Source organism: Rhinopithecus roxellana, chromosome 21 (genome assembly GCF_007565055.1).
Source record: "Rhinopithecus roxellana isolate Shanxi Qingling chromosome 21, ASM756505v1, whole genome shotgun sequence".
Lineage (NCBI taxonomy): Eukaryota > Metazoa > Chordata > Mammalia > Primates > Cercopithecidae > Rhinopithecus > Rhinopithecus roxellana.
In genome coordinates, this window is record NC_044569.1 from 44,190,813 (window position 1) to 44,206,286 (window position 15,474).

General features: G+C 36.8%; 1 protein-coding gene across 1 annotated transcript in view; it reads right to left on the reverse strand.

Annotated features, from left to right (window-relative positions):
* Positions 1-15,474, reverse strand: part of DCC (DCC netrin 1 receptor) — a 1,242,672-nt gene that overhangs the window by 25,829 nt on the left and 1,201,369 nt on the right. The window contains exon 27 of the mRNA XM_030926166.1: positions 4,800-5,012. Within this exon, the coding sequence (XP_030782026.1) occupies positions 4,800-5,012 (213 nt within the window). The remainder of the gene's footprint in view (positions 1-4,799; positions 5,013-15,474) is intronic.

The window sequence follows — 15,474 nt, forward strand, 5'->3', positions numbered from 1 at the left end:
CGGCCTACGAGTGGCTCAGGGAAAGCAATTGTATTAATGCATTATAGTAATTTATTGGCAGTTTTGTGTGATAGCAGATTTACTGAAATAAGGCCTTCCAAGAAGATCAGGTTACAGCAGGAATACATGATTTCCCAACCATCCATAAAATATAAATCAAACGCCTTTTCTGTCCACTGTCAGCCACCTCTACCCACTCCTTGTCCTCAGTCCTCAGACAAATTGAAGCACATGCCACAATTTGCACGGGGAAAATCAAACTCAATTTCGCAGTACAATGAAGTGAGTTTTGGTCTTGTCATGTCCACTGACATATTGATCCCTTGAAGATGGAAAAGATCAGAATGCTGTGGAGTTTTGCTTTTATAAATATATGTGTGTAAAATGCAATGTATAAATGAAGGAAAATATAGTACTTATGGAGTTTTACAAAGTTTCAAGAGGTCCAGGGGGCTAATGTTATAAAAGAGTATTATGATATAAAAGTCACTATTTAAGAGATCACATTTTCTTTCCCTTTAGAGTTACACCTCTGGAAGACAAATCGTCTCCTAACCCAGGTTCATTTAAAGTGCAGCTGATCATTCCACAGCTAAAAGGAAACTTAACTAGTAAAGAAGAAAAAAAAAACCACACACCCTATCTTGGCCCTTTGTAAAATTTATGTCAGATCTATAATGCAATAAGCCCAATACTCTATCAAACATTTTCTATTTAACCTGAAAGGGGACTAAGTCAAATCACTTACATGTCTACATTTGTGATTTGCAAAGTGTGGTGATTGCAGCCTCCATGAAATGTATAAAGATCTCACAGTTATTCACGTCTATAGATAAAGCATTAAAAGATGGAAGCACTCTATTATAAGGTGATGATGAAATTGTAAGAAACACCATAAATACCCTAGAGCTACATTTTTAACTCAGCAGGTGGAAGAAAAAAATGAGGAAATGAATCTGTTTTCAAGTAGGCAGAATTTCAGTCGTTATGACAACAGAATGGCTTTCTAATAACTGCTTACTATAAAAATATTGTGAAATGCTCTGCAACCCCATGTAGACTATTACTGCATAATATGTTTTACCCTAGACTCATGTAAAACTGCTGCAAAAATAGCTCTGTGTGCCTTATTGGGAGGCAAACTAAGGCACAGACTGATTATGTTGACCATGAAAATCTACAGGGAGGGGAACAACACACACTGGGGCCTGTCGGTGGGTAGGGTGAAGGGAGGAAGAGCATCAGGAAAAATAGCTAATACATGCGGGGCTTAATACCTAGGTGATGGGTGCAGGAAACCACCATGGCACACGTTTAACTATGTAACAAACCTGCACATCCTGCACACATATCCCAGAACCTAAAATAAAATAAATTTAACAAAAGAAAATTCACACACAGGAATTTGAGTGGGGAAAGAGCTTCTTCCTTGATCCTAATCTCAAAGATTTCAAAGTAGAAGTTTCTCATTTAGCATGATCTTTAAAAATTAGAGCAATGCCCCACATTACCATATTCTAAAGTAATTACTTGTGGTAAGTAAAGATAAATTCATCACTAATTATGCAGTCCTTTCTTGTGAAATTCACAGTAAAATTATTTGAGGTTTTTTTTTTTTAAAAAAAGCTGACAAGAGAATGACTTTACTTCATCAATCAGTTTGACTAAAGTAATGATTTTCTTAGAATTAAAACTTGTTGAAAGCTCTAAGTATTTCATCTTTAAGTCTAAGAAGCATGTAGTTAATGTCACAGCTAATACATTTGTCAGTCTGCTAATTTTCTTTTTCTATTAGAATAAGTAAATATCAGCCCTTTTAAAAAGCATGCTATTTACCATGTGTCAGGAGCAATGCAGGGAGAACTTATTTGAAAATCATGAGGTAAGGCATTATGAAATGAACAGGAATCATAGGAAGACAATAAGAGAGAAACACGAAAGAAAAAGGAATTGAATAATTCCAAAGGGACAGCAGGGCATGCCTCAAATTGAGTGGGGGTGAGTGACATTTAAAGAGGAGCTATAAAAAACATAAAATCAAAAAAAAAAACTCTAGCCAGAGATATCCGAAAATAGGAAAGAAGAGATGGCTTGAGAGAAATAGTTCAAATAAAAACAAAAGAAGGCTCTTAAGTGTACAGTGAAAATTTAAAAAATGAGATTTTGCCTGGTTGCCATTAGATCAGAGAATGGTTTTTTGGCTCTTCAGACATGCTTATTATTTGATGAAATTAGTAAAGAAACAGCACAACTGATTCTATTTCCCTTCTATGAAGAACATAATCCACTAATTTATACTGCATTATATCAGATTTTGTTTTAGGTAGCTTTGCCATTCATGTAATTAGAAGAAAATAACTAGTTAAAAAGTGCCAATTCTCTGTTCCATCTATCATCAGATCTTCTTTAAAAAAAAAAAAAAAAAAAAAAAAAAAAAAAAGTATCCTTTTGGTATTGTAGCACTCCAGAGCATAGGATGATTTCCAAATCTTGTGTCCCAAACTAAATATCACTGGTGCAGTAAAATTTTTCATTTAAAGTAGCCTCCAGAATGTCATTTTCAGCTGTTTTATTCTTAAAGTTTTTACTTGCAAGCAGAGAGAATATTAACAGCATAAATTGCTGCAACTGCACTTTACTTTTTGTTGCTATCAAATTGGTCCTCTTTACCATAGAATTGTGAAGGCTCTTACCTTTCCTCATTGAAATCTGATGAGAAAATATATTCTTCAGTTCAGAATTATTTAAGATGTTTCTTGATTTTTTTCTTTTAATGATTCAATTAATTTAATGACTTAGTAATTTTATTAGTCTTTGTTTTTCTCATTAAACAAATTAGACATAAACTAAAAGGCACAAATTAGTTTCTAAAATTTGAGAAACCAGGTTTTCTGAAGTTGAAACGAGCAAGGAAAAGATACATTACTTACTTGTTATAGACTTAAATAAGCTACTTAAATTCTCTGTGCCTCAGTTTCCTTGTACATGAAATGGGGTTAAGACTAGTAGCTACCTCACAAAATTGTTTAGAGGATCAATGGGATGTGATAAGCCTTCAGAATCATGCCTGTCCTACAGGCCTGTGCATTAAAGGTTAGTTATTGTTAGCAGTTGCAATTAACCTGTCAACCATCTTGAATACTAGTTTCTTTCAAGGTCTATTTCCCTGGGTTGTGCTTGCAGTGGGGAAACAGATGCAGCCAGAAATCACAAGGAAGCATAACCTTGGCACCAGAATTTCATTAAATGAATGCTCTTGCTTCAAGTTGTCTCTGCCTCAATTATCAAAGACTTCATAGTTTTGGGGCCATATAAAGTAGCAGATCCTCCACATAATGTGTGTGTGTGTGGAGTGTGTATGCATGAGAGGGTGGAGAGAGGGGCTTGGGCAATACAGACCTTTTTTAAGTCCCTATGTAGGCTTTGCTGGGTTGAGAAGGGCTATCTTCTGTAGAATGAAATCATGACATGTGCTGAGCCTATGTGTCAAGCGAGACTCCATAGCGGAATGTGCATTCCAACCAATGGAATCCTACATGCCTTCATGCTCCACCCCACCTCCCAGGGGCTGCGTGGCTGAGTATACATATTGCACATCATGTAAATGTTGAGAACATCAGAGGTGATGTGTACAAATCAACTAATGTCATCCCAGCAAATAGATACATTCTTAATATAAAATAATATTTATACTTCATAGACAATCATATTTTTCTAGCTTTTATAGCCATTATGTGGCTCGTGTACTAATGCAACAAAATAAATTATTGTAGGTCTGAGTAACAGAAAAGTAGTCAAATGTATTAGCATAATGTAGATTAACCCAATTCAGCTGCCTGTGCTTAGTAAGGAGGCCATCTCATATTACTTAGAACTACTGAAATTTACTGTCTTATGCCTGATATACTGAGGGTTTTAAGAATTATTCTAATATTCCAAACAATTTTAAGTACTAATATTTATTTATCTCTATCTATTTATCTGTTGACTTATTCATTCTACCTGTTTCTTCTTTTCCTCCTCCTCTTTCTTCCTCAATCTCTTTTTGTCTCTGCCTCTCTCTAATACACTCCCTCTCTCCCTCCCAAATCCTTAACAAAAACAAAATGGAGCTCAAGGTCAGCCTTTTTGGATACTAGGCCAAGTAATAAAATCACTACTGCATTGGGAATCTGGGACTCATTTTCCATCCCTGCCATCTTATTTTCTTAGAAAGGACCATAGATATGTTACTTTCTATCAATCTAAATTTTAGTTTCTTCATTTTTAAAATTAGTTGAGTAGTACTCAACACTGGTCTGCCATTCCTTTGTGGCCTAGTACTCTGAAATATGTAAGAACTCCTGAGAAATGACTATTCAAAGGCACAAAGAAGAATTATGAGATCCAATCCATTTCTCTAAAAAGTGGTTTTGCAGATCTTTATGCCTTTACATCTAGTCTTGGAGTCTAGCTTTAACCCTTAGAACTCATGTGGCAGAATGAAATTAGGGAATCAGGAATGTTTCCAGTATTCTCTAGCAAGCACACCTTATAGCACATATTAAAAATGGTGGACTGCCTTCCAGGATTCATAGACAACTTTCCAAAGGGATGAAAAGCACCTACAACCAATCAGCTGCTTGGGAGGTGGGTCATTAAGGGTTACACTACAAGCATCAGTAACAAAAATGAGAACACTGGGCATGTAATCAACATTGAAAAGACATATGACATCTAGGCCTTTTCAGGCACCCTCATGTACTTAAATACAGGCACCAATAATAAGAATTTCAAAAGTGAACAATCGAGTACTTTACCTGGCTGAGACAAAAGTGGCGTGTAAGGGACTTTCGGTTCTATTGCACTCATTGGTGGAGGTAGCAAAGGATTAGCAAAGCTGCGGAGTGGATGAGTTGGTCGAACACAAGCCGTGGGGATGGTTCTGCTTGGTGCCTCCTCACTGTTAGAATGCTCAGGTTGAGATGGGGGCAGCATGGGTGGTTGTTGGGTAGTTGGTCCTTCACTCACTGCTGCAGTGGAGACAAGAAAAGTCATTCATTATTCCTGGACAAAGTCTGTTTTCCTTAAGTCACTGGAAGAGTCCCTGGATCCATTCAGAGAGATGTGATAGCACGTGGTCAGTCTCTTCTACAAGTTATGAACGTTCTCATTCCTCTACCTTCATATTCTTATACAACATGATAGCACTTCCCCTTTAAACAATAGAAATAGATCCAGCAGGACAGGAATTTATCTTTGAGGAAGAGTAGTAAAATACATTGAGCACTGACTATATTGCCTGAACTGCCTGGGCCCTCTAATCATAAGTGATGAAGCGAGAAAAAGGAATTATTTCTCCTTTCATAAGCAGCAATGTCAGTGAAATTCAATGTACCAAACCCTGTTACAGCTGCATTATTTTCTACCAGCCAATATGCCAATTTTTCTGTGATTTAAACATGCCATGTCAACTGTCAAACAAATCAGAGTTACAGGATGCTCAGAGGCATTGCTAATAAAATGATACAAATAATAACCACTATCATTATCTTCCATAACAAAATGGAGGCACATCTAGCTAAACAGTTGTATGAGAGATGACTCTGCCAGAACAAGTTGCCTGAATGCAGAATTACAATTTTTCCTCTTTGATAGTAAACCTTGTAATTTTCAGGCAGATTACAGTAGTTGAAGAGGTTCTGCACAGTTACTGTGACTGCCTATGGGCATTTGGAAAGCTTTGTATATGGAAATACACTTTTTATTTTTTTTTTCAGAGAACACAGGTAAGACAGAATAAAATATTTTCAAAGAAGTTTCTCTTGTTAATGACAGTGAGTGAACTTGAACTATTCATTCATATTCAAAGTTAACAAGTCCAGGTTAAACTGCAAGTGAAACGAGCTGCATAGTAGGTTTAAGTGTTAATAAAATATTTTTTCTGATGACTTATTTCTTATTAAATTTTTGTCAGGTTAATCAAAATGTGGTGATAGAAGATAATATCTTGCTTTTGAAAGAGAATTTGTAACCAGGAAATATTTCAAGATAATTAGTGAGATAATTTTGAGACAAGTCTCCCAGAGGCTCAATGAGGTCAGCAAAGCACAGAGGAATAGAAAGAAAATCTGATAATGCTGAAGGGAATAGAGATTTAAGATACAAAAGATCAAGACATAGAATTAAAGTTATGCAGAAGTGAAATGTGTCTTCAGAAGGTATCTATATTCATTCTTCAATATTCAGAAGGGGTTAGAGGTCTTCTGGGTCACTGAGCAGCCTCCAGGCTTATCCCATTCAGAGATGAAGGTAGAAAGATACAAGGTTGGCTGAGCACAGGATGTAGACATACAGCAATCAGAGCCAAAATACAGGCAGATACTTGATAAAAGATTTCTTTGAACAAGGGAAATGAATCAAGGCAGCAAATGACAGAATCCCAAAGAGTTTGAAGAGAAGTGCCTTATTTCCAGGCTAGGAAATCCTACCAAAGAAGAAAAAAAGAGCAAATGAATGCACAGTATTAAGGATAATGTGTAGGGCTGCAGGCAAACCATTAAGGCAAATCCTTGGTGATGTTGGCTCTCAGATGCGAGGCTTTGGGTAGGTGTTATACAAGGCACTAAATTTCTTTTAAGACTGTAAAGGGGAGAGGAACGCTTATCTGCTTGTATTCAAACAGTGTTGTGTAATGAGATTTTTGTGAGTGTGGTTCTAGAGACAATGCAAATTATTTACGTTTAACTTTGGACTCATTTAGTCTAAAGGAGAATATGACCAATGGTCAATTTTTGGCCAAGACCCAAGTTTGGGTATCTTTGTGCCACTGGCCTGAGAGAGATGACATCAAGTCCTCTCCTCTTTGTTCCCATAAGAAAGTTTGCCTTAATGTGGGCCTCCTTGCTAGCAATTCCTTCCAGCCACAGGTCTCAGAGGATGCTTGCGAAATGTTAGATTGTAGGCATTGCTTAGGAGGGAAAGGCAGGCTCTTTCAAGGGTTCCCAAGATAATTGTTGGGTTGAAGAAAATTATTCATCAGAAAGGTTTTGTAATTTCACAGGAGAAGTTCTGGGGAAGTGAAAATGCTTTGGCTTCCACTAGACTGGTCTCTGTGCTCCTCTGTGAATTGTGTATCTCACAAATGAGGTTCCTGTGGCTGTTTCTCTATGCTCCTCTTTTATCTCCAATGGGCCAGCTTTTTATTAAAGGGTCTATAAGTGCCACATTAAAAATATTCATCCAGGGAAAGAAATTTCACAATTTTCCTCAAAAATCTGCCTTAAATAATTCTCTCTATTGAAGATGGATTGCAATTAACCCACATTATATTTTAAACACTGGTTTAGCCATTAAAGGGACAATAATATATTTATGATGTTTTATTTCCTTCCTTCTTTCTTTCTATTTTTCCTTTTCTACCTTTTCTGCATTTTTGAAATAAAATCTACACTATACTTTCATCCGCTTGATCAAATCAACTATTGATACTTGTGTATGCTTCACAATGTTCTTGTGCTGTGTTTTTCAGCTCCATCAGGTCATTTATGTTCTTTACTAAACTTGTTATTCTAGTTAGCAATTCATCTAACCAACCTTTTTTCAAGGATCTTAGCTTCCTTGCATTGGGTTAGAACATGCTCCTTTAGCTTGGAGGAATTTGTTATTACTCACCTTTTGAAGCCTACTTCTGCCAATTCATCAAACTCATTCTCTGTCCAGTTTTGTTCCCATGCTGGTGAGGAGTTGTGATCCTTTGGAGAAGAGGCATTCTGGTTTTTGGAATTTGCAGACATTTTGGACTGGTTTCTCCTTTTGAGATGGAGTCTTGCTCTGTTGCCCAGGCTCGAGTGTAGTGACATGATCTTGGCTCACTGCAACCTCCGCTTCCCAGGTTCAAGCAATTATCTGCCTCAGCCTCGTGAGTAGCTGGGATTACAGGTGCCCACCAACATGCTCAGCTGATTTTTGTATTTTTAGTAGACAGGGGGTTTCACCATCTTGGCCAGGTTGGTCTTGAACTCCTGACCTCATGATCCACCTGCCTCAGCCTCCCAAAGTGCTGGGATTACATGTATGACCCACCACGCCCAGTCTCAAAGAATTTTCTACCCAGAATTTCATATCCAGTCAAACTAAGCTTTATAAGTGAAAGAGAAATAAAATCCTTTACAGACAAGCAAATGCTGAGAGATTTTGTCACCACCAGGCCTGCCTTAGAAGAACTCCTGAAGGAGGTACTAAACATGGAAAAGAACGACCAGTACTAGCCACTGCAAAAACATACTAAATCGTAAAGACCATTGACACTATGAAGAAACTGCATCAATTAATGGGCAAAATAACCAGCTAGCATCATAATGACAGGATCAAATTCACAATATTAACCTTAAATGTAAACAGGCTAAATGCTCCAATTAAAAAACACAGACTGGCAAATTGGATAAAGAGTCAAGACCCATCAGTGTGCTGTATTTAGGAGACCCATCTCACATGCAAAGACACACAGAGGCTCAAAATAAAGGGATGGAGGAAGATTTACCAAGCAAATGGAAAACAAAACAAAACAAAAAAAGCAGGGGTTGCAATTCTAGTCTCTGGTAAAACAGACTTTAAACCAACAAAGATAAAAGGAGACAAAGAAGGCCATTACATAATGGTAAAGGGATCAATGCAACAAGAAGAGCTAACTATCCTAAATATATATGCACCCAAGGCAGGAGCACCCAGATTCATAAAGTAAGTTCTTAGAGACCTACAAAGATACTTAGACTCCCATACAATAACAGGGAGAGACTTTAACACCCCACTGTCAATATTAGATCAACGAGATAGAAAATTAACAAGGATATCCAGTACTTGAACTCAGCTCTGGACCAAGCAGAGCTAATGGACACTTACAAAACTCTCCAGCCCAAATCAACATAATATACATTCTTCACAGCACATCACACTTATTGTAAAATTGACCACGTATTTGGAAGTAAAATGCTCCTCAGCAAATGGAAAAGAACAGAAACCATAACAAACAGTCTCTCAGACCACAGTGCAATCAAATTAGAACTCAAGATTAAGAAACTCACTCAAAACCACACAACTACGTGGAAACAGAACAACCTGCTGCTGAATGACTACTGGGTAAAAAACAAAATTAAGGCAGAAATAAAGATGTTCTTTGAAACCAATGAGAACAAAGACACAACGTATCAGAATCCCTGGGACACGTTTAAAGCAGTGTGTAAGGAAAATTTATAGAACTAAAAGCCCACAATAGAAAGCAGAAAGGATCAAAAACCAACACCATACCATCACAATTAAAAGAACTAGACAAGCAAGAGCAAACAAATTCAAAAGCTAACAGAAGACAAGAAATGATTAATATCAGAGCCAAACTGAAGGAGATAGAGACAGGAAAAACCCTTCAAAAAATTAATGAATCAAGAAGCTGGTTTTTTTAAAAAGGTCAACAAAATAGACTGCTACCAGACTAATAAAGAAGAAAAGAGAGAAGAATCAAATAGGCACAATCAAAAATGATAAAGGGGATATCACCACCAATCCCACAGAAATCAAACTACCATCAGAGAATACTAAAAACACCTCTATGCAAACTAGAAAATCTAGAAAAAATGGATAAATTCCTGGACACATACATGGAACATATCTCAAAATAATAAGAGCTATTTATGACAAACCCACAGCCAATATCATACTGAATGGGGAAAAACTGGAAGCATTCCCTCTGAAAACTGGCACAAGACAGGGATGCCCTCTCTCACCCCTCCTATTCAACATAGTGTTGGAAGTTCTGGCCAGGGCAATCAGGCAGCAGAAAGAAATAAATGGTATTCAATTAGGAAAAGAGGAAGTCAAATTATCTCTGTTTGCAGAAGACATGATTGTATATTTAGAAAACCCCATCATCTCAGTTCCAAATCTCCTTAAGCTGATAAGCAACTTCAGCAAAGTCTCAGGATACAAAATCAATGTGCAAAAATCACAAGCATTCCTATACGCCAAAAATAGACAGCCAAATCATGAGTGAAGTCCCATTCACAATTGCTACAAAGAGAATAAAATACCCAGGACTACAACTTACAAGGGATGTGAAGGACGTCTTAAAAGAGAACTACAAACCACTGCTCATGGAAATAAGAGAGGACACAAACAAATCAAAAAACATTCCATGCTCATGGATATGAAGAATCAATACCATGAAAATGACCGCACTGCCCAAAGTAATTTATAGATTCAACGTTATCCCCATCAGGCTACCATTGACTTTCTTCACAGAATTGGAAAAAAGTACTTTAAATTTCATATGGAACCAAAAAAGAGCTCGTATAGCCAAGAGAATCTGAGGCAAAAAAGAACAAAGCTGGAGGCATCACGCTACCTGACTTCAAACTATATTACAAGGCTACAGTAATCAAAACATCATGGTAGTGGTACCAAAACAGATATATAGATGAACAGGATAGAACAGAGGCCTCAGAAATAGCACCACACATCTACAACCATCTGATCTTTGACAAACCTGACAAAAACAGGCAATAGGGAAAGGATTCTCTATTTAATAAATGGTGTTGGGAAAACTGGCTAGTCATATGCAGAAGACTGAAACTAGATCTCTTCTTTACATCTTATACAAAAATTAATTCAAGATGGATTAAAGACTCAAATGTTAGACCTAAAACCATAAAAACCGTAGAAGAAAACCTAGGCAATACCATTCAGGACATAAGCATGGGAAAATACTTCATGACTAAAACAGCAAAAGCAATGACAACAAAAGCCAGAATTAACAAATGGGATCTAATTAAAGATCTTCTGCACAGCAAAAAAACTATCCTCAGAGTGAACAGGGAACCTACAGAATGGGAGAAAATTTTTGCAATCTATCCATCTGACAAAAGACTAATATCCAGAATCTACAAAGAACTTAAACAAATTTACAAGAAAAAAAAAAATCCTATCAAAAAGTGGGCAAAGGATATCAACAGACACTTTTCAAAAGAAGACATTTATGCAGCCAACAAACATGAAAAAATGTTCATAATCACTGGTTATTAGAGAAATGCAAATCAAAACCACAATGAGATACCATCTCAGGCCAGTTAGAATAGCCATCCCTAAAAAGTCAGGAAACAACAGATGCTGGAAAGGATGTGGAGAAAGCTTTTACACTGCTTGTGGGAGTGTAAATTAGTTCAGCAATTGTGGAAGACAGTGTGGCAATTCCTCAAGGATCTAGAAGTAGGAATACCATTTGACCCAGCATTCCCATTACTGGGTATATACCCAAAGGATTATAAATCATTCTACTATAAAGACACATGCACATGTATATTTACTGCGCCACTGTTCACAATAGCAAAGACTTGGAACCAACCTTAGTGTCCATCAATGATGGACTGGATAAAGAAAATGTGGTGCATATACACCATGTAATACAATGCAGCCATAAGAAAGGATGAGTTTGTGTCCTTTGCAGGGACATGGATGAAGCTGGAAACCATTCTCAGCAAACTAACAGAACAGAAAACCAAACACCACATGTTCTTACTCGTAAGTGGGAGTTGAACAATGAGAACACATGTACACAGCAAAGGGAACATCACATACCAGGGTCTCTTGGGGGTTGGGGAGTAAGGGAGGGATAGCATTAGGAGAAATACATAATGTAGATGATGGGTTGGTGGGTGCAGCAAAGCACCATGGCATGTGTATACCTATGTAACAAACCTGTACATTCTGTATATGTACCCCAGAACTTAAAGTATAATAAAAAAAGAAATCTAAATTATTATTGTGATCATAAGTTTAATAGAATGTATATGCATTTGTTAGTCTTTTGAAATTCAGTCTCTCATTTTGAAAATTGTCATATTTCACATGAATTCTGATTATGTCACTGAATTTTCTTTTTCTTAATCCTACTCTTTAATGCTATTGCTCCTCATCAGCATCTCTAAAAACCAAATTGTCTGCATGCCCAGTCTTCTATCCCCAAGTTTTCAACTAGCCCCATGATCCTGGCTGCAAACGTCATGATGTGGCTTTTGATGGAAGTAAAAATGGCTTTACATAGATGGGTCCCCTCTTTAGCAAAATCTATCCTTAGTACCACATATGGAGAATAGGATAGTGCCTAATGTACTAGACAGGAGTGAGACAGCCCTTCCTCAAGATGGAATATATCACCAATCCCTAAGGGACAATTTCTGTTGTATTCAAAATGAATATAGTGAACGGGTATAGGATTTCCATATATAATTCATAATTCTTAAATTTTAAATGGAGCAAAATAAATACTTTTTGGAACTGGCTGACATTTAAGGCAGCAAAAACCCTTTAACAAACACAATAGCAACTGCTTCACTGGTGAAATACTCTCATTTCAGATGAGCACTTTTGTCCAGTTCAGACACTGGCTTCAGGACACCTATGTGAAACAAATTGGCTTACAGGTATAACATTTAGCTCTGCTAAGATCTCTAAAAGCAAAGAAACTTGCTTTTGCCCATGACGTGCCCCTGCTCTGCAATTCAGAGTATTGAATGAGAATCAAATACGTGCTAGCACGGCACTTGTTTTTACATGATGAAATAGTCAGAATTCATTGTCCAAATAGCATGCAATTACACAGCAGAGTCAAATCTCAAGGTACTTCATAGTAATTAATGTCAATACACTTAAATAATTGCTATGGAATAACTGGGAAAAATATTGCAAAGATGAAAGTGAGGATTTTTCTTCTTTCTAAAAACTACAATATGTGATAGAAGTACAGCAAGCCAATAACTCTAAGCAAAGACTGAGACATGAACACCTCTAGAAACCCAGTTCACTCATTAATCTCAGAAGAACGACATGATGCAATATTGTTACATAACCCCAGTTTCTTACAGCCTGGATTTTTTTAAAGACCCTCGAGAATAATCCATGATCTCCATTGCACTCCTCATTTTATCTAGGTCAAGTTTCATTTATTAGTTGATTTTCCATTTGAGGGAGAACAGAGGCAGAAAAATACCATGAATAAAGCTGACCAGACTTCTCACTAGTTAAGACAATGTCAGAACTAAAAGGAAGAGTGGAAATCACTTAAACTGCTCCTCTACCACCTACTTGTTTCAAAGACAAGAAAGTGGGAGCACCAATTTTGTACTGATTTGTAGAAATGAGGCCCCAAGACCACCTATTGGTTGAAGTTTTCAAATACAATGCAGCTAAACTGTTTCCTAGGGATAACTCATTTGCTTATTGAGACAAAGAGCAGTAATGCAGTTACTTATTAAGAAGAGGAAATATTTACTGATAGGTCAGCAAATACATGTACTGCAAATGCATGTACCATATCTTTTCTTTCCTTATGGTCAGAGAGAAATTCAGCTTTATTTGTGCCTTCAGAAGGCAGCAGACCTTTGGGTCACTTTAGTGATTCATTTCTTATAAAACTCAAAAGGTCTTTCAGATAACTTTGGAGAATAAAAGAGTTTCCACCTTGGCAAAGTCGACTTTTTCTTTTAATACGTGTGCCTTTCTCTGTTTCCCAAGGCGACTAATAAGATATATCCACCCAGATTTATGAAATGTTTTCTGCTTGAGAGAGAACAGGAATGTTTAGTGTTCTCTAAGGCATTTAGAAACTAATATGGAATGGTGGGAAATGGGAAGTTAATTGTTTCTGACAGTGATTTAGAGAATATTTTGTTTCCTAGAAAGGAGGGTGAATGTTATTTATTTTTATTTTAAGCAATCACTTGGAACACATATTAGATCTTAGTCCCTTTGCACTGCACATAGCTTTGTTCAAAAATTCTTGATGAATGACTAAAGATGTATTTTAAAAATCTGTAAAATTTTGGGCAGGAGTAGAACATTCATTGATTTTAGATAAAGTTAAAAAATCACTAAGCATTTTGTTATATAACTACTTTTATTTAATAATCCTTACTTTAAAAAATAAAAATATCTTCTAGAGAATAAATATTTTAATACATTAATTTCTTTTCTTTTCTTTTTTTCTGCCTCAGCCTCCCAAGTAGCTGGGACTATAGGCTCATGCCACCATGCCCAGCAAATTTTTATGTATTTTTAGTAGAGATGGGGTTTCACCTTTTTGCCAGGATGGTCTCAATCTCTTGACCTTGTGATCTGCCTGCCTCAGCTTCCCAAAATGCTGGGATTACAGGCGTGAGCCACCTTGCCTGGCCCAATCAATTTCTAATAGATTTTGCTTGTAGAGGCTTTTGAGGTTCACAGGAAAACTGAGCAGAAGGAACAGATATTTCTCACATGCCTCCTATCCCACAGACACCCAGCGTACTCACTGTCAAAATCACAAGTGACACATGAGACTTTTAACCACAGATAAAAACAAATTTTATACTAGCCGATTCCCTTTATTCATTTTCCTTGAGCTTTAACTTTTGGAATCATTTTCCCTGTGATTCAATAAGAGAGAGTTTCACATGCTGCACCCATTTAAGAGAAAAAAGGAAAGAGTAAATTGATGTTGGACCTCAATGAAAAAATTTTCAAAAGAAAACTATGCCTTTAAAAAAAGGGACAATAAATGAGTAACACAACATGAATAAAAATAGTGAATTACTAATTTTAAAAGTCCTGAATTTTGGCTTGTACCAGTCATGATGGAGAGACCTGATAAAGGTCATTCTACACACTTTTTTTTTTTTTTTAATTTGAAATAGAGTCTAGCTCTGTCATGCAGGCTGGAGTGCAGTGTCACACTCTCAGCTCACTGCAACCTCCACCTCCCAGACTCAAGAGATTCTCATGCCTCAGCCTCCTAAGTAGCTGGGACTATAAGCATGGGTCATCACACCCAACTAATTTAGTAGAGACAGGGTTTTACCATATTGGCCAGGCTTGTCTACAAATCCTGACCTCAAGTGATCTGCCCACCTCAGCCCCTGAAAGTCTACACATTCTTTTCATGTTTCCCTTTAAAGTCAGACAATATACAAGAAATCAAAAGAGTATAGGAGACAACAGACCAATAGGGAGAATACTAAACTAACATTAAAACTTGTCTTTTTTGTTGCAGAGAGCTACATTTCAGAAGTGAAGAAGGCACTTGTGGGCTCACAATTCTTTGATTGGAATTCCATTTCCAGTTGTCTTGGGATTTGATCATTTCGGTTGTTAGACTTTCTACATCTTTCCCATGTAATTACCTTCGATGCAGTTTGGGCAACTATTTTTCCTCGAGTTTTTGCACACAACTCTATTCTGTAGATACTACGTGCAGTGAGAAAAGAGAAAAAAATCTAATTCTCCCTTGGCAGATCTTTGATGCCTTTTAATTCTAACCTTGCTATATCTAGATCATTTATGATTTCTTAGAGCTGTCCCTGTTTGGTTGGAAAAATACACTTTACCTCGAAAATATATTTTATTGTTGTTACTATCATATCTATTACAAAACATCCTATCTCACATGAGCTGCTGAGTCACCTGTTCTTAACT